The sequence below is a fragment of the Cydia pomonella genome, chromosome 19 (assembly GCF_033807575.1).
Source record: "Cydia pomonella isolate Wapato2018A chromosome 19, ilCydPomo1, whole genome shotgun sequence".
NCBI lineage: Eukaryota > Metazoa > Arthropoda > Insecta > Lepidoptera > Tortricidae > Cydia > Cydia pomonella.
The window spans coordinates 10,100,294-10,119,100 of record NC_084721.1 but is presented as its reverse complement, the minus strand read 5'-3'; the positions used below and the strand labels follow the sequence as shown (position 1 = coordinate 10,119,100).

General features: G+C 37.6%; 2 protein-coding genes across 2 annotated transcripts; both read left to right on the top strand.

Moving 5' to 3' along the window:
• Window positions 1-296: 296 nt before the first annotated feature.
• Window positions 297-6,734, top strand: LOC133528617 (probable cytochrome P450 6a13). The gene is made up of 8 exons (XM_061866062.1): window positions 297-606; window positions 1,046-1,255; window positions 3,021-3,211; window positions 3,340-3,476; window positions 4,160-4,254; window positions 4,866-4,992; window positions 5,161-5,424; window positions 5,879-6,734. Exons 1-8 carry the CDS (start codon window positions 466-468, stop codon window positions 6,055-6,057), a joined length of 1,344 nt encoding a protein of 447 aa, XP_061722046.1. The 5' UTR covers window positions 297-465; the 3' UTR covers window positions 6,058-6,734.
• Window positions 6,735-9,408: 2,674 nt separating this feature from the next.
• Window positions 9,409-14,974, top strand: LOC133528263 (cytochrome P450 6j1-like). The gene is made up of 9 exons (XM_061865568.1): window positions 9,409-9,698; window positions 10,372-10,501; window positions 10,744-10,947; window positions 11,492-11,688; window positions 13,376-13,512; window positions 13,661-13,755; window positions 13,862-13,988; window positions 14,160-14,420; window positions 14,794-14,974. The coding sequence occupies exons 1-9, from the start codon at window positions 9,511-9,513 to the stop codon at window positions 14,961-14,963; spliced, it is 1,509 nt and encodes a 502-aa protein (XP_061721552.1). The 5' UTR covers window positions 9,409-9,510; the 3' UTR covers window positions 14,964-14,974.
• Window positions 14,975-18,807: the final 3,833 nt, after the last annotated feature.

The following is an 18,807-nucleotide window of genomic DNA, read 5'->3' as shown; positions in this document are numbered from 1 at the left end:
CGGCATTGGCTCTATGGACATTACAAACCCATTTTGTTTCAAGAAAAGCATGTGAAGACTGTGGCCAACGAAATGTATAAGTAAGTTCTTACAATTACAAGCTTTTTTTTAAACTTGAATTACTACGTAAAATGAATTATATGCCATTGATTGAGTTGAAGTTTGGCAAATCGGTGACAATCCCATATTATGATGAAATTGAGTTTGGGTTTGTTAGAATCGTCACATGAGAAGTAAGTGACTGTTGATATAAAAGTACAGTTGGCGATAAAAAAAGTGTGTCAAAAATTATTCAAACGGTCATTTTAGTATCTGGGTTATGAAAATCAACGTTTACCTAGCAGTAGTAGTAAACTCTTTATTGTACAAAAATACATATTAAAAGTAACATACAATTAGTAAGAAGTAGAACTAGTTGGGAGGTATCTCGGTGACTGTTAAATTTAAACAACGTAACGTGGTCACATGGTTGTCAGTGAGTTCCCCGGGGCGCCGGCCGTGGGCTACTTCAAGCTGCACACGCCGGGGCTGCTCGTGAGGGACCCGGAGTTGGCGAAAACGATTCTTATTACAGAGTTCTCTAACTTCGCTACTAATGGGTTTTTCGTAAGTACAATACCTATACCTACTCAAAATTTGCTTTGTTAAGAGAGAAGTATAGCACGAGATCGTCCATACAAAAAGAGAAAACGTTTTTTTCGCTTCTAATAACATTGTGTGGGAAAAAAAAATGATTTTTAGTATGTTATTGACACAATGAAATACTAGGTTTATATGTATGTTTTCTTTTTTTCAAAATTTGCAAAACTATTTTCTTTAAAGCGAATCCTATAAACCTAGAATATATTGAAGCGATCGACATCAAAATCAGAGTGATTTGTTAAGATTTAGTTAATGGAAAACGTTTTATCCCGAAATGGAATTTCATAGAAAAAATACCGCTATTTCGGTATTAGTAGATTCTTCCCTCTTAAAAAGTAAAATAGTAATAGGTATATGGAATCAAAAATAAAATATATCAGTACCTATGCTTTTTATTTCACAGATAGACAGAAAATACGATTTCCTTGCGGGCTCTAACCCGTTCTTCGTGCGTGACGCGGAGTGGAGGACAGTGCGCAGCCACGCCACAGCTGCGATCACCATTGCCAAGCTCAAGTGGTACTTGCCTCGCATGATGGCTGTTGGGGACGAGATGGCCAAGTATGTCGAGAAGAATTGCGATGGCGGAGCTGCTGCGTTGGATGTCAAAGATGTATGTGCCAGTACTTTACTGATATTAACGCTGTACTCTATAAACTCTCTTGCGGGAAATTAAAAAAAAAAAAGTAGGTAGCTATTACTTGCCTACTTATACATAGATACTATTCACCATCCAAACGATGCATGCATGATGAACATAGCTACTCAATGTCTCAAGCATTGCGTTCGATGGGGGCTGCTCTTCGATGGATGTTGTCACTGATTTACTTCTGACAGAGATGTGACTTATTTGAAATACTTGTATTTAAAATGCAAATACAATATGCAAAATACCTATTTTGTATTTAAATACCTTTTAAAGAAAACTATTTTGTATTTTATTTCAAATAGTTTTTGGGACCTATTTTCTAGTTTCAAAATACAAAATACTTTTTATTAGGTAAAGTAAGTAGGAGTTACAATCTCTTCTGACGTTACAATCCTTGCAACTCTCTCATTCTTTTATGGCGACCGGTCTGGCCTAGTGGGTAGTGACCCTGCCTATGAAGCCGATGGTCCCGGGTTCAAATCTTGGTAAGGGCATTTATTTGTACGATGAACACAGATATTTGTTCCTGAGTCATGGGTGTTTTCTGTTTTTTTTTTAGTTTATTTATTCACTATGAATTTTTTGAAACAGGGTTTAACACAATAAGCCACTATTGAAAACCTCTAGGGTGTATGTAATAGATGGCGAGATCGCGCGGACCGATCCGCGTTTGCTTAATATTATTATTACATACTTAGTTATGTTTTCTTGTCGAAGCTGTTATTGTATCTATCGTTTAAATATTGACCTTATGTATATGTATTTAAGTATTTATAAATATTTATATATATCATTGTCTAGTACCCACAACACAAGCCTTAATGAGCTTATTACTGTGGGATTTAGTCAATTTGTGTAATAATGTCCTATAATATTTATTTATTATTTTAACATGGAACTGGTGAATCTGTTTAGTAACGCCGCAAATGACCACAAGCGTAGCGAGAGATTAAAAATGTGGAATCTTAAGCGTTGCAAGGGTTTCAAGGCACGAGAGGTAAACAAACTTTTCTGCCCTGGTGAAACACAAACGAGACGTTTTTACCAACCAACGAGAGGTATATACTAGCTGTAAAACATTACAAATCTAAATTAATGCTTTTAATAATTGACCGTTAAAAACCATCACTTAAAAGTCCATTCAACCGGTAAACATGAGGATACACAAAATTTGCACTCTAGAGGACTGATATACACACTATTTTTAAAGAATAAAGAAAGCCTTTCCAACTTGTAAATTCCGAGCAATACTAACTTTTTAATTCAGACTAGGTATTCACTATTTAAGAGTACTTTTTATCGCAAAGTACCTATTTGTATTTTAAAAAAGCATTTTGAAAATACCTATTTTGTATTTAGTATTTTAAATACAAATTTGAAAACTATTTTTCATTTGAAATAGTATATCAAGGAAGTATTTGTATTTAAATACTTTTTATAAACTATTTTTTTCATCACTGACTTCTGAAGCAAATTAGAGTAATCTTGACTATCTAATGTGCGTCTAGTTAAGACGATTGAATTTCACACTCATCATTTCATATTACGGGACTGATACTGTCTCTCATAGTAGCATCAAGGACTTAGCCAAGTAAATACTAATCTAAGTAATACATACATATTTCTTTGTGGTACATTTAATAACCGTTTAAAAATTATTAGGTACAAAGCCATGCTACCTAATTAAAAATAATAATAAAAACTCGAAAGTAATTTATGCGCATTGCAGCTAGGAACGAAGTTCACGGCTGACATACTCGGAAACGCGATCTGCGGCGTTGTAAACAACTCATTCGAGGACCCCGACTCCCTCTTCGCACGGATAACAAGAGAAGTCTGCTTCGCGACCACCGTAAAAGACAATGTGAAGGACGCACTGCAAACCGCCTGGCCTAGGCTGAGTTACCTTTTCCAGATGAGGTAATAAATGCTGTCTCATGGCCATCACTAAATAGGGCCAAATCTAAGCTGCATCTTCAAAATGTTTATTAGTAGTACCTACACGAATATGTTATGTAATATAGTAAAAAAAAAATATTATTTCAAAGGTTCTCTTCTCCAACATCTGAAGAACAACTCCTCTACCTTACCCGTAAAATGATTGAAGAAAGAGCGGCAACTGGGGACAAAAGAAACGATCTGTACCAAGTTGCAATTTCCATGAGGGAGAACGATCCGGAGGAGGGTAAGCGGAACAGAAGAGTATTTACTTGCGCCTTAAGGCAGGGGCTTACACGGTCAGCAACGACGAGGCTTCCGACCACTACGATGTTGGTAGTTCCCGACCGTGGGGTAGGTGGTTGGCAACATTGTATAGTATTGAGCTCTTACCGAGATCAGGGTGACATTGGACCGTCGAGAAAAAAGATACTTAAATAATTACAATTTATTAGTATCAGTCCACCGATCTTTTTGTCTGGTCCGATAATGGCAGATGGTTGATGACTTTTTTGCCATTAGGCGAAAAAGAATCGCCTCCATGCTGAGACGGGTGCGCGGCAGCAGCAACAGTCTTCTCAGGGTGTTGGCCGAGCGCCTCGACTGCCCGGTTATAAAGTTTTGGGAGGAGGTGGCAATTGGGAGAACGAAATAGAGTATGGCAACCTGCGCCCCTCCTCTCCACACATCTTAGTTTTTAGTTATATTTTCTTATTTTTATTTTTCTCTTAGTACCTAATTAACATAGTTTTAAGTTTATACTAATAGTCGGTATGGATCAGTGATCTGAAATAAACGGTTATTATTTATTTATTTATGCGATAAAATTAGGCAATGTAATGTACCATTTACTGTGGGACTTAGTCAATTTGTGTAATAATGTCCTATAATATTTATTATTATTTATTATTATTATTTATACAATTCCAGTGTTCACCGACCAATACATAAGCAGCCTCGTCTACACAATCATGCTGGACCAGTACGAGACTGGCAGCAACGCAGTTGTTAACACGTTATTCGCTGTGAGTGGATGAATATTTTATGCCTCGACTGTACTCAAAGTTTTCGCCGAGTGTTCGTTTGTTATTGCATTGTCTTTTGAGTTTGATAAGTGGCTATTTATGTACAGTCCTATGCAGAGAAACGTGACCCCCCCCTGCATAGACTGATTTTTATGCAGGGGGGGGTCACGTTTCTCTGCATCTGACTGTACATAATACATAAATAGCCACTTATGAAAGTTTCATTTATTGTAATGTGATTGTGATGTGAAATCTAAGAAAAAATCTTACCCCAAGTTTGATACCTGGAGATGGCGCTGTACCGTACTATGTTTTGTTGTAAATCTTACCCCACGTTTGATACCTGGAGATGGGGCTGTACCATACTATGTTTTGTTGTAAATCTTACCCCAAGTTTGATACCTGGAGATGGCGCTGTACCATATTATGTTTTGTTGTACATTTTTTGGCAACATGTTTGGGAGCGACAGTTAGTAAAATGTTTGAAGTTATACGGCGCCATCTAAATTAACTCCCTCATAGGTTTCTCTTGCCCCGAGCAAAATAAACTATGTTTCTCGTAGGTACCCCACATGACCTTATGTGTTTCGAATTCCAACATCTATTTTCAGCTCGCATGGAATCCTGAAGTTCAAGACAGACTTCGTAAGGAAATAATTGATTTCAAATCCAAAGTCAAAGGGGAATACACAATAGACAACATAGACAATTTGAAGTATTTAGAGATGGTGCTGTCAGGTAGGAAACAAATGTGTATAGTAGTTACCCTGGTAAAATAAATATTTGTGTGTAGTCAGGTTACGTACCCAGGAGATTTTATTGAAAGAAATTTAGACCCCCAACGGCCCCCAAGGGCCTCAAATGATCCAATTAAAGGTAGGTACTTTACACGCCTCTTAATTGCAGAAACTTTACGCATGTGCTGTCCCGTTCCGGTGTTGTCCCGGGAATGCACCAACGACTGCACCATCACTGTCCCCAGCCTGGGGAAATCCTTAAAAATATCCAAAGGAACTCAGATTATTGTTCCCAATCAGACTATACATATGGACCCTACATATTATCCGAATCCTGAGAAATTTGACCCTGAGCGGTTTACAGAGGAGGAAATAGCTAAGAGGCCGAAGTACACATACTTGCCATTTGGAGAAGGACCGAAGCGTTGTTTGGGTAGGTGACCCAAAAAAACTTCAGCTTATTTTTTGACATAGTAGCTAATTAAAAAACGTAGCAATTCGTCAATACCTCCACCAATAAAGACCTAGAACCAATAATTTCTCTCATTGTTGACAGATGACTATGACAAATGGCAGTAAAATTATTACGATTAAATCTTACACCGGTAGATTTTTGAAGCCTGAAGTAAAAAACCAGCAAATTTTTCAATAATATTGTGTTGCGTGTTTCATATTAAAGCGTCTGAACAGAAATTCTGTGAATTCCTACTGAAACTGTATTATGTATTAATGCGAAATCATAAAATGGTTGGAATATTGGCTATGTGACATATTAGAATAACTATAATAATATATTGGCGCCGTAGCGTAGGTAGGTATACCAATCCCAACTTTTTAGCAGCGATTGCACACTGGCACTACGAGTATATACGATTTTTTTTCATCAGCACCCCGACTTGGCTCGCTGCAGGTCAAAGTCGCGATCATTAGCTTGTTGGCGCGCTTCAAGATACGTCCGGCCGGGGCTCGGTTCCCATTGGCTTGCGAACCCGGAGTCTTCCTCATCAGCAGCCCTGTGAGCGGCGCCGATCTGCACTTCGAACCTATTGAAACTGAGGGAAATTAATTCTTAATACAATGCATGCATCATTAAAATGTCACTATTAGAGGTAGGGTTTGCCAACCGTCCCGCAATACGCGGGACGTCCCGTTTCTGGAACCCTAAAGTATGCGTCCCGCAAAAGGTCCGTGCGGGACGCCGATTGTCCCGTTTTCTGGCTAGACTAGATTATAAGCAATGAAACGGAGGTAGCACCAGCGCGTGACTTTAATTTGAAGTCTTCAGGGATTGAACCGATCTATATTAACCAATTTTCTTTAATGTTTATGTCATAAAATGTATAGTATGCTAGTGTGCTATAAATGTTTAGAAAGTTATCTTGGTTGAATTTTTCATGCCTTTCGATACGTTGACGGCAAATAGGTATACCATTTCCCAGTTAGGCCGGCTGAAGGAGTCCCGCATTGTATACCCAAGTCCCGCAAATTGATCGCAAATGTACCGCAAAACTGTGCATTTAGGTTGGCAACCCTAATTAGAGGCCTTGACCCCCGCTCCGGGTTTTTCCTGATGCAAAGGCTATCCATCGCAATCCAACGCGGCAACGCAGCGAGCGTGATGGGCATCTTTGCATTATTTCATAGTTATTTTGTACATACTTAGTTTATATTTAAGTTCAGCTACATTTAGGTTTAGTGATTAAGTTTAGTTTTATGTTTAGATACTTATATTTTAGTATTAAAAAAAAATACCGGTGTATTTCGGTTTTACTCCGAACTTTCATAAGAACGCGAACGTTTTAAGAACTTTATGGTAACCGAAATAAACCGGTTTATTCGACGTGCGACGAGACGGCTAGCCGGCCGTCGTGTGCCGCGTAAACGGCTAGAGACACTGGAATAGGAAGAAACAGGTTTTTATTGTTCTAAACCGGTTAATCTGACAAGAATTTTATGGATATGTTATTTATTTATTTATTTAGAAAACAAACAGCCTTTTACAAATATGTCTTACAGAAATGAACTAAAAATAGGCCTAAAGCTTCCTAAGTTACTAATAAAACTATTACAAAGAAATGTACATTTCGAAATTATAAATTACCCATTTAGTTGTGTACTACACGCAAGTACCTAAAACAACAAAATAATGCAAAATATGACTGGAACTAATTTATCAATTTCTAGAAAACGAAATTTGCCGAACTTTGTTCTTGAACACGGACAAATTATAAGCAAAAATATTTATATCGTTAAGAGATTCATTACTCAAAATACAAGTGCGCCTAAAGAAAGAATTTTTAGCATACTGTGTATGTACCACAGGAGGAAATAGAAAATGTAAGTTTTGAGGTAGGTTTAGAACGTGAGTGACCTAGAAATTATGGAAGGTAGGAAAGTAAGGAATGGAATCTCCATGTACCAAAAAGTGTCATCATAAAACCTGAAATAGGTGGCGCTCCAATACCTAGAATACTTGAAAAACAAATCAAATCATAGACAGTGCACTTAACTCCGCCAATAACGGCTAGGTTCTTAGCTACTCTAGCGCTACTCTTGAGAGTTTTGGAACTATTATTTATAGCTGACAGCTGGACAATTTTGCAACAGTTCTACCATAAGAGATTTCACTCCTTCTAATTCTACACTCCATAAGTCCATACTAGAAATTTTGAAGGAAACGCTTTATAATAGTAGGTAAGAATCTATGTGATTTCTAATAATTTTAAATAAAAAAAAAAATATAGATATGCTCTTCTTTTCTCCAAAGGAGGGAGACTATGTCTAGCTGCTAACGAAAAATAATCACAGTTATAGCGGCCCGTTCTCCTAAAATTCGGTTTAAAAATATAACGGTTTTACGAACGAAATCCAAATTAAAAGGTTTTGCGCCAAGTACGTACATGATAACGGTTCGAACATTTAACCGGTTTCCGAGCCGTGACAAAAACCACCCAATATGTAAATTCACTTGCCTGCCCCGGTTTTCTGAGAATAAAACCCTTGTCTGCCCCGACATTTTAGATAAACGGCTGCCGGATACAGTGTGTTTTTCCACCTCCGACCTCCAAATAAACCGTGAAGACATGGTGGTGGACGTGGTGGTGGTACGGCCACACTATGCTCGTCGCTCTGTTATGCATAATATACTTTGGCATAAACTCACTTGGTTCTGGATAGTTGCGCATACGTACTCTACGCATCATTTTTATTGATCGAAGTATCTTTTGGCATAAAATTAATGTCCGAATGGAGATCTGTTCTCTGTTATTTCATTTCGCATAATTCGCCATTAAGCATAAACTACTACAACCATAAAATCTTATGGCATAGAAAAGTTTTACATTCTTGCAAGTCATATATGTTTGTAGGCCGAATATTTTTTGGCAGAAATAAATTTTCCAAAAACCGAATGTTTCGCAATTCACGAATACATGAAGCTGTTGGATCTGGGTAGCTCCGGCCTTTCCGCCTTCGCGTGACGAAGCACGGTCACTACACTTGGCTCCGCAGCTTCGGCTTGCTGGTCGCCTTGCTCGCCTCGTTCGTTCCTGCGCTCCGTCACAGCGGGCGAGGGCTGCTCTCCCTCCACGCCTCCGTTTTCGTAATTAATTGCTCTCTAGGTGTAGGACAGACAAAACCACGTGGATAGTGGGGACTTGGGGAGCTCCTATTTGACCTTGATATTTTGATTTTATGGGTATTTTTATGCAAATCAGTTTTAAAAACGGCTGCTCATTTAATTACTTCCCATTAAAAACCGACGCTTTCTTTAATTTTAATATTCGTCGAAAAACAGTTGTACAAAAACAAAATGTACCTGTCTTATGACAGATGCGGTTTAGGTCATAGATGTATGCAAAATAGAAGGAATCGAAATGAGTTTTCTGCAATATAAACATTCGGCTAAACAGCTTATACCAATAACGTTTCGGACAATTGAACAAACACAAAATAAAATTATTCGTATCAAACGTCGGCCAAGATAATAATAGTCTATTTAAGATTAGGACTTTCAAACATTTAGGATATTGTATATTATACAAACTGAAGCTTTCTGCAAATTTAACATTCAACGAAAAACAGTTCTGCCTAATAGGTTATGCCAAATGGACGGAACCCGTGTGAATAAGGTACTAACAGATAATATTATTATTATATTGACCATATCTGATATCACATTGTTTTGCTTTAGGCCGGCGCCCCACTGCAGCGCACGCTATGTACACGACCCACATTCCTATACAAAATTTCGTGGGCTTGCCCACGGTTTGTATTAAAACGTGGGCCGTGGATGTAGCGTGCGCAGCAGTGGGGCGCCGGCCTTAGATACACACTCATGCTGTAAGTAGATGCTTTATAATTTATTTATAAACGTAGATTACAGTGCCATTCTTCTCTCGTCTTAATTGTAAATAAAACACATTAACATCTATATGAATAAATACTCGTGCCTTTATTTGATTTGCTGCTAAGTTTGATACCATTGTCGCAGACGCGTAAAAACAATTGAATAACAAACATGTGGTTCATAATTGCACTCTGTTTAATATTTATTTTATTATACTTTACGATTAAGAGTAAATCTTCGGATTATTGGGAGAAGCAAGGGGTCCCGGTGGCGGCCGGGCGCGAGTGGTTCTTTGGACATTACAAGCAGGTGTTTTTAGTGAAGAAACATATAGCACATCTTTATGCAGAACTTTACAAGTAAGTAGCCGCATACCCAAACGTCATCGTTTCTGTAAAGGACGATATTCCGTTCTCATGATTAGCCTATGACTCTAACAGACATGGGGTAAATATACGAAACAGCAATGATAACAATGATAGCTTCTAACTTTTTAACACGCTTTTATTAGGTCGACCTGTATGTAACTAACTACGAGTATGTAATGGAATCTAAGGTAACTAATTTAACTATCTTCCAAGGATTGTAGCGTCATGAAAATTGGCAGCTGTATGTAGTTCTGATGACAAAACAATAATATGGTACTGTCGAACTGATCTGATGATGGAGCCAGAAGATATGAACTGGAACTTCATGATGGAACATCGTATCATAGCTGTTTGGATTTGTTAGAAAAGTCTTGTAATGAACTTTGACCACGATTAGGTTTCAAGGTCTGAAGCCGGAAGATAAGCACTGGCATTCCATGATGGAATGTATCATAGTCGTGTTTGCACTTGTAAGAAAGGTCACGTAATGGATTTTGAACACGATCAGGTTTCAAGCTTAAAAAGCGCCGTGTTTTTTATTTACAATAGGTACAATACGTCCGAACATATATTGTAACCTCATTAGATCCTAACGTTGACCGACATATAATATGCGAACATATTGAGTTTCCAACCTGTGTATATACTTACTGATTTATTTTAGTGAGTTCCCAGAAGCTCCAGTGGTGGGATACTATCAACTGAGCTACCCTGCCCTCGTGGTTCGAGATCCTGAACTCATACGAACCATCCTTACCACCGATTTTACCAACTATGCTAGCAACGGCTACCCGGTAGGTCAAAATTTCAATACCAGAATGCTCCAATCTCTTAATTAAGGACGACGAATCTTATGATCTATCCGGTTCGAAGAACTACCTGGAAGTTTATTTTTGTTGAAAACAAAGCCTCATATTTAAAAATGTGTTTTAAATGTATACCATATGAACGGCTCCAGTAAAGCGAGGTACCTAGTGTACGTAAAAATGTATGTTACCTACCTGTATAAAAAGAAGTTTTCTATTATTTCCCACAGGTGGATAAAAATTATGACGTCCTTGCGGGTTTTAACCCTTTCTTTACAAAAGGTGAGGACTGGAAGATGTCCCGCAATCACGCAACGCCGGTGCTCAGTACCAACAAACTGAAAGGGTATTTGCCCAGCATTGTCAAAGTTGGAGACGAAATGGTCAAGTATTTGAGGAACAGTTGTCAAAAGGCAAACATAGATCTGAAAGATGTAAGGTTTGCTTATTGAAACTCTTACTAACATACACTATAATTAGGGTTGCCTTACGTCCCGTATATATACGGGACTGTGTCACCGTATTGGAGGATCGCGTCCCGTATTTGCATCTGACTACCCCATTGTCCCGTATCAGTTCTAAATAATTATGGCAACCTTAACTATAATCACCTTCGCCTTAGTTAACTACCACAGTGCGAGTGTATGCTATATTATTGGATGCCCCATGTAAACCATTAGACCCCTTATTAGGCTTTGTCCAATAACCACGGTGAACCATTCAGGTGGTCTGTGACATGGGGAGTGATATAAGCATTCTCGATACAGACCAACTAAAAGTTAAGCAACGGGTAATTTAGTTTAGTTATCTTATACAAACACAGATAGAGAGAATAGAGAGAAGTAAGCCAAAGAAAGTCTTTGTCTTACTCTAGTACTAGCACCCAAAAAATGGATGAGTAGTTTATTTTATTTTATTTACTGACAAATTGTGTTGGCCAGACTATAAATGAAATAATATTAAATATTTTCTGACCAGATAACAACAATGTTCACAACAGACGTGATGGCGAACGCAATATGTGGCATAGAGAACAACACGTTTGAAGACCGAAACTCCTTCTTCGCCACCATCACTGGAGAGATCACGCGTCAACTCGACATCACGGTTTTGGATAACTTGATATATCTAGCAGTTACAATTATACCTGGGCTCAATAAAATAATGCAGTTGCGGTAGGTTTTGCTAGACGATAAACATCATTAGTAAGATAACCATCATTAGGAGAATAAGTACTAAACTCTAAAAAGATGTTGATACTCACATACAACGTTGCCGTAAAAACATGGGCTCTTTGGACGTAGGTAAGAGGTCGGTGTAGGACAGCGGGAATGCCAAAAACAACAATATTATTTAAAAAAATAATTAGATCAAATAATCCGCTCTATGTTATATGCGTAAATTACCCAAAGAAGCGGCCAAGTGCGAGTCGGTCTCGCGCATGAAGGGTTCCGTACCATTTAAGACGTATTAAAAAAATCTACTTACTAGATCTTGTTCAACATTTTACCACTTTGGACACACATTTTACCACTTTGGAAGTGTCTCTCGCGCAAACTATTCAGTTTAGAAAAAAAATGATATTAGGAACCTAAATATCATTTTTGAAGACCTATCCATAGATACCCCACACGTATGGGTTTGATGAAAAAAAATTTTTAAAATTTTTATGCCGTATTAAAAAAAAAAAACTACTCACTAGATCTCGTTCAAACCAATTTTCGGTGGAAGTTTGCATGGTAATGTATATCATATATTTTTTTAGATTTTTCATTCTGTTATTTTAGAAGTTACAGGGGGGGGGGGGGCACACATTTTTTCACTTTGGAAGTGTCTCTCGCGCAAACTATTCAGTTTAGAAAAAAATGGTATTAGAAACCTAAATATCATTTTTGAATACCTATCCATAGATACCCCACACGTATAGGTTTGATGAAAAAAAAATTTTTGTGTTTCAGTTCTAAGTATGGGGAACCCCCAAAATTAATTAATTTTTTTTCTATTTTTGTGTGAACATCTTAATGCGGTTCATAGAATACATCCACTTACTAAGTTTGAACAATATAGCTCTTATAGTTTCGGAAAAAAGTGGCTGTGACAGAATCGGACAGACAGACGGACATGACGAATCTATAAGGGTTCCGTTTTTTGCCATTTGGCTACGGAACCCTAAAAAAAAAACATTCAGCGCACCAACTTTAAAACATTAATAATAAAATCTCGGATTGCATCGCATATTTTAGTGATTTTTGTAGCGAGTAGACTCACGGTTTCACAATTATTTGTTTATTAGCGTCCAATGTGTATTTTTATATGACGTCCAAGTGCAAGCTTAGGCTTTTTTTCTGAGTTCAAAAAAGGAGAAAAGTGGTTTCATTCAAACTTTTTTTGCTTAGCTGTTTTTCAATTACCTACCTGATTATTATAAGTACTATATGTATACTTACATTAATCATGCTTTTCAACCACAACTTAGACCGATCATAATTAACTTGCGGGAGCTGTGAGACGTTTTTCCTCAATCATCCGCCATTGCTATCAAAAATGAAGGAATACATATGAAAGTACCTATCGTATGTATATAAGTGATAAGCAGATTTTTACGATGCCGGTTTTTGAGAGATCTTGAACATACTCGTATATAGTAACAGTAGAAAGAACATGAGACTTGCCTAGCGTCTAAGGGGTTACCATTACTATTATCACGTGATCTTGTGCCAGAAGGGTGAGGGGGGGGGGTGCGTTAAAATCAAGGGGCCCTAGGGATCCGGTCAACGGAGGTTTCTTCATTGTTTATGTGGGAATTTAGAGTCTGCATTGTCTGTTGTATTTTAATTTTAATCAATACATGGGCTTTATCAGGTTTGCAACGAAGAAGCTGGAGAATCTTCTTGTGTTTCTAACGCGACAAATCATAAGAGACCGCACCGCTACTGGCAAAAAACGAAATGATGTTTATCAAGTAATGATGGCTTTCCGGGACGGTGATGATAAAGGAGGTATCTCGATGTTAAAAGTATTACAAAATTAAACAATATATACTTACCTACTTTTGATGTTCTTCATTTAGAACAAACAAATATCACATCACATAATTTTATTCGATCCGGTTCGAACGACCGACATCACCCGGGTTGTTATTTTCAGTGTTCACGGATGAGTACATCACCAGTCAGGTGTTCACGATTCTACTAGACTTATTTGAGACTTCAAGCAATGCCCTGATGGTAGCCTTGTTTACTGTAAGTGGCCTTGTTTTTTTATGTGTATAGTTATGATTGGATTAAGCAACTCACAGTTATTTATATAAATCCCCCTGTAAATTCAACGTGTTTCTAATTTTCTTAGCTCGCATGGCATCCAGAACATCAAAACAAACTTCGCTCCGAGATTTTCGACCTAAAACTGAAGACTAAAGGAGAATATACACTGGAAGATGTTGAGAAATTTAAATACTTGGATATGGTTTTTAATGGTAGGTACGACACATGCTGACCTTAGTTATTTAATTACTAAATAAAGAACTCTGAATATATAGGCACTTATAAGATAAGTTTCAGCATTGAAACCTAGGTAATTATTTTAGTCTAATTGTTTCGACCTGTTATTTAAAAAAAACCTCACTTTTAAAGTTTTCCTTTTGCAGAATCTCTACGTTTGTATCTGCCTATATCCGTGTTATCTCGTGAGAGTACTAAAAACTGCACATTGGCTATTCCGGGGCAAAAGCATATCCACATTACCGAAGGCACTCCAGTGATAATACCAATCGGTAGCATCCAAGTTGACCCCAAGTATTATCCTGAACCGACCAAATTCGACCCGGAACGGTTTTCTGAAGAAGAAATTACTAAGAGGCCGAAATTCACCTTTATGCCGTTTGGCGAGGGACCTAAAAAATGTTTAGGTACGAATGTATTTCTACTCTTATCTACGAATAATAACTGACAGTGACAGCATATTGCCTTATTATTTATTACAAGCTTTACCTGGACCGCGGTACCTAAAAGTACCGAGTCCGGAAGGGTGCGGAATGTAGAGGAGATGTAGTCTTAGAAAAATAAGTCCCCAAGTTTTATAATCACATTAGATGGCCATGGCCATGTTTTTTTTTTGTGGTAGGTACTTAATTCAATTATCAAACGTCAACTTATTACCGCATGTTGTAGGGTACACAATAATTTCTTAGACTTTAATACCTCTTCTTCTGTTAGGTAACACTTTGCTGAAACAAAAGCAGTGCAGGAAGAATACTTCATATAATAAGCATGTGTTCACAGGTATGCGCATCGCTACCCTCCAAGTGAAGGTGGCTATAATGAGCATCTTGGAGCACTTCATATTGAAGCCGAGTGCCAAAACGACCTACCCCCTGGACATCGACCCGAAAACTTTTCTCTTCAGTCGCCCGACACGCGGTGCTTGGGTTCATTTCGAAGAAATAAAATGATTTTACTAGAACTGGGTTATACTTGTGGCAAAAAAACATAAAAATAAAAAAAACCCCTACGCGACAACATTTCCATCCTCACCACTTAGATGGTTGGCAGTCCTCAACTGTGCGTTTTTCCAGGAACTTTCTGCCTCGCACAGCTAAACTGTGGAATGAACTATCGCCTGTGGTATTTCCGGACCGATACGACCTTCAAACCTTCAAGAAAAGAGCGTACTCCCATCTTAAATGCCGGCAACGCACTTACAACTCCTCTGGTGTTGCAGGTGTCCATGGGTGGCGGTAATCGCTTACCATCAGGTGATCCGTCTGCTCGTTTGCCTAGTAGGCAACGAAAAATATCTATTGCCGGTTTTAAATTACTTTAGTAATTTAAAAAACTGTTTATTTTAATTTAAGTACCTAGACTACAAATTAAACAAAAATTATCTTTGTAGAATCATCTGGAAACACATCTGGAGTTCCAGGCGTCCATAGGCTGCGGTAACTGCTTACCATCAAGCGAGCCGTATGTTTGTTTGCCACCGTCGCAGTATTAAAAAAACTTACATTTAAGTATATAGATCCGCCTTTGCATCTATCTGCTTCTTTGCATTTAAACAATCGCTGTAGGTGTACCAGCAACTTCAAATACTTATTTTTATTTTATATCAGAACCCCTAGTGTAAATTTATTCGATAGCATGACGTGACGTACGCGTTTGCGTTAATTCCCAAGCCTCAAAATCCCATACAAAATGAGACTTAACGCAAACGCGTACGTCATGTCTCGCTATCGAATCAATTTACACAAGCGTCGCCATCGTTACAATCGTTAACGCTCCGTAGCGTAGCGTAGTCATCTCTCTCTACCACTCTTCCATATTAGTGCGACTGGGACAGTTGCGTTTCGTTCGCCACGGAGTGTGAACGATAGGCACGTTGGCTACGCGGGCAGTACGGAACTACGGAATAAACAAAGTAAACAAACCGTTGTTATATAGTTGTTAACTTGTTACATACGAAAGTGTCCTACTAGTTGCGTGATATTGACGCGAAGGTGGTGCGACATGACGGCGATCAATCGTTAATCGGTTTGGTTTTTATGCAGCGTCTTACGTAGATATTCGGATCCAACGTCTCATAGGGTCCGGATGTTTCGGATCGCACGGAATACGGATCCGTTAAATATGGTCATAACCCTATATTTTCGAATGAAATTTATGAAAGATTTCATGCATATTGTGATTTAAAGTTGGTATCTACATTTATTTAATACACATCAATATGATGAAGTTATTGCGTGACGTGATGTGACATCACGTCACGCAATAACTTCATAAAATAAATACGAATGTTGCTTAAACTAAACAGTAGTAACAGTAACATTTATCTGGATATCTCCTGAGTGAAATAACGGTACATAATTATTATTGTTTACAATTAGTCATTACCAGGCTTTCGCTCACTCGCTTTTGGGTCGCCTACCTAAAGTATCTCATTACAGTGCTTGTAATGCAAGTGTACTGATAGTATTAATAGGTATTTAAAAAATTGTTATCATGCCAATTAACAATATCATTCGGGTTCAACGGTTCAAGGAAAAGTTCGTCGTAACTGTAAGTGTAAAGTACCTACTCATGTAAACAATATTTGATTTATTGTGATTTTTTGCATTTTTTTAAAGAGTTTTGTTAGTTTATGCACATACATATTTTATTTTACAATTACCTATATATCAATCACGATAAATCGATTAATTAAAATTTACAAAGGCTGTGGTAGGATAAGGGAACATCTTGGTCCTTAATAGGTTTTCGGCCTGATCTTTTTTTTCTGATGATGTGCCACATATCTTTTCTTCGATCGTGTTCAAAGGACCAACATCACCTGAATTGGTAATGTCGTTATTTCAGTGTTCACGGATGAGTACATTGCCAGTCACGTGTTCACGATCCTACTAGATTTGTTCGAGACCTCGAGCATGCCCTGGTGGTAGTCACTGTAAGTCTTTTTTTACCTACTACCAGTATTAAATAGTAAGACCTCAGAAAAATCTTTGTTACCTCCCAAGTAGCACAAAACTGCATTATAAGGTGTCACAAACTGTTCACGTCGGTAACATTAGCATTTATATAGAGTTATAATATGACATCCCAACTGCAATAGCTGAAAATTAAGCTATCGTCTGTATAATAACGTTATTATGCATCACCACTGCACAACTGTAATGCTGCAAGCGTTAATATGGGAAAACAGTTCTATATTATACAGCTTTTAGCAATTAATGGAACTGAGAGCTGAAATGTGGAACTGTAAGCTGTATTGGCGCATTTTTGTGGGCTTTAACTAAGCTATATTCTGAATAAGACACCACAAGTGTACCCTTAGACGCTTGCATTTTAAGAAAGAACATGTGAACTACTATATTGCAGTCAGTTATTCAGTGATATCAATTAACAATGATATAATGCGCCTGGCTGCATATAGTGGAACTTTAATAGTGTTAATCAGCTTATTCCATGCAATCCTATAATAACACTTATAAAGCCCCCATGATCGCTTTGGATGAATTCATATACTTCTGAATTACAGCAAACTGCTGGTTATTAGATCACGTGTGGCTTGTGAACCCAATTGGAGCTGAATACTTGTACCAGCGTGGGCTATTAATCTGCTAATGTAGTTAAATAAGATCTTATAGACTACATTTTTATCGCCTCATAGTTATATATTAGTTACTCGCCACCAGCGTGGCGACATTGTGATCTGGAAACAGAAAACAAAAACTGGCGGAATACGCCGAAAAATTAATAGAGAATTTTTGAAATCCCTAAAACTCATACGGATAGTTTAGTAGTTCATTGCTAACTGTGCCACTATTTGCGTACAATGCGGCCCACAATTATGCTATACACAAATCTATAACTGATTTGTTTGACACAAGATCTCGCCGTGTCAGCTCTTTGCTGACTTATGTACTACAAGTGGACACTTAGACAGCCCAGTACTAGTCAATGTACCTCGAGTGAACACTGAAATAGCTTCTACCATTTTATCGTGGTTAATACGGTACACATTAGTGATCTGCCATTTTTTTAGTTTTCAATGTTATATATTATTCATTTATCCTAATTAAGTCAACGAAAACTACACCGGATTTGTGTAGGAAACCGGATGATTTTATGAGTAACAGCTTATCGTCAATTTATACGAGTATTAGGAATAAAAAAGTATTCTTTGTTCATAACATCGACTTATTTAATACTAAAATTTTCAAGTAAACAGTGATATTTTGGGGGCGCGTGTAAAATTTATCTACATTCATATAGTATTTGACAGTAAAATTTCTTTCCCATCTGAAATTCACACACATGGGAATAAAATCAATGTTGTACTTAGGTACCAAAACTAACGTTTACACCTTCATTGCACCTTCTTTATAAACATCACGTCACGAAATAGTTCATGCTAACAATATAAGAAAATAATAAAGGAGTGGAGCAAAAATATTCACAATCGTCCCAATTATGCATTCTCAACTCCTTAGAAGCGTTAAATCAATTCTTTTAAGTACTTTGTGCTGAAAAAAGGGCAACAGAGACTCTATTAATGAACCATTAAGCTGTAAATAAGTAACACGTGATCCACTAATCAGTCAATGTTCAGCTCTTAGGGTGACTGTTACCTTTAGTAATGCTGATATAATGCTGATATAGTGCAATATTTCCAATTATTCAGCTGACAGCTGATTAATTTGTGCCCAAAATAGAGTTATATCAGCACTTACAGCGCCTCTAACACTCTTATTCAGCTGGTTTATACAGCTAAGGGTTCTGTTCTGGACAATAATTCAGCTACTA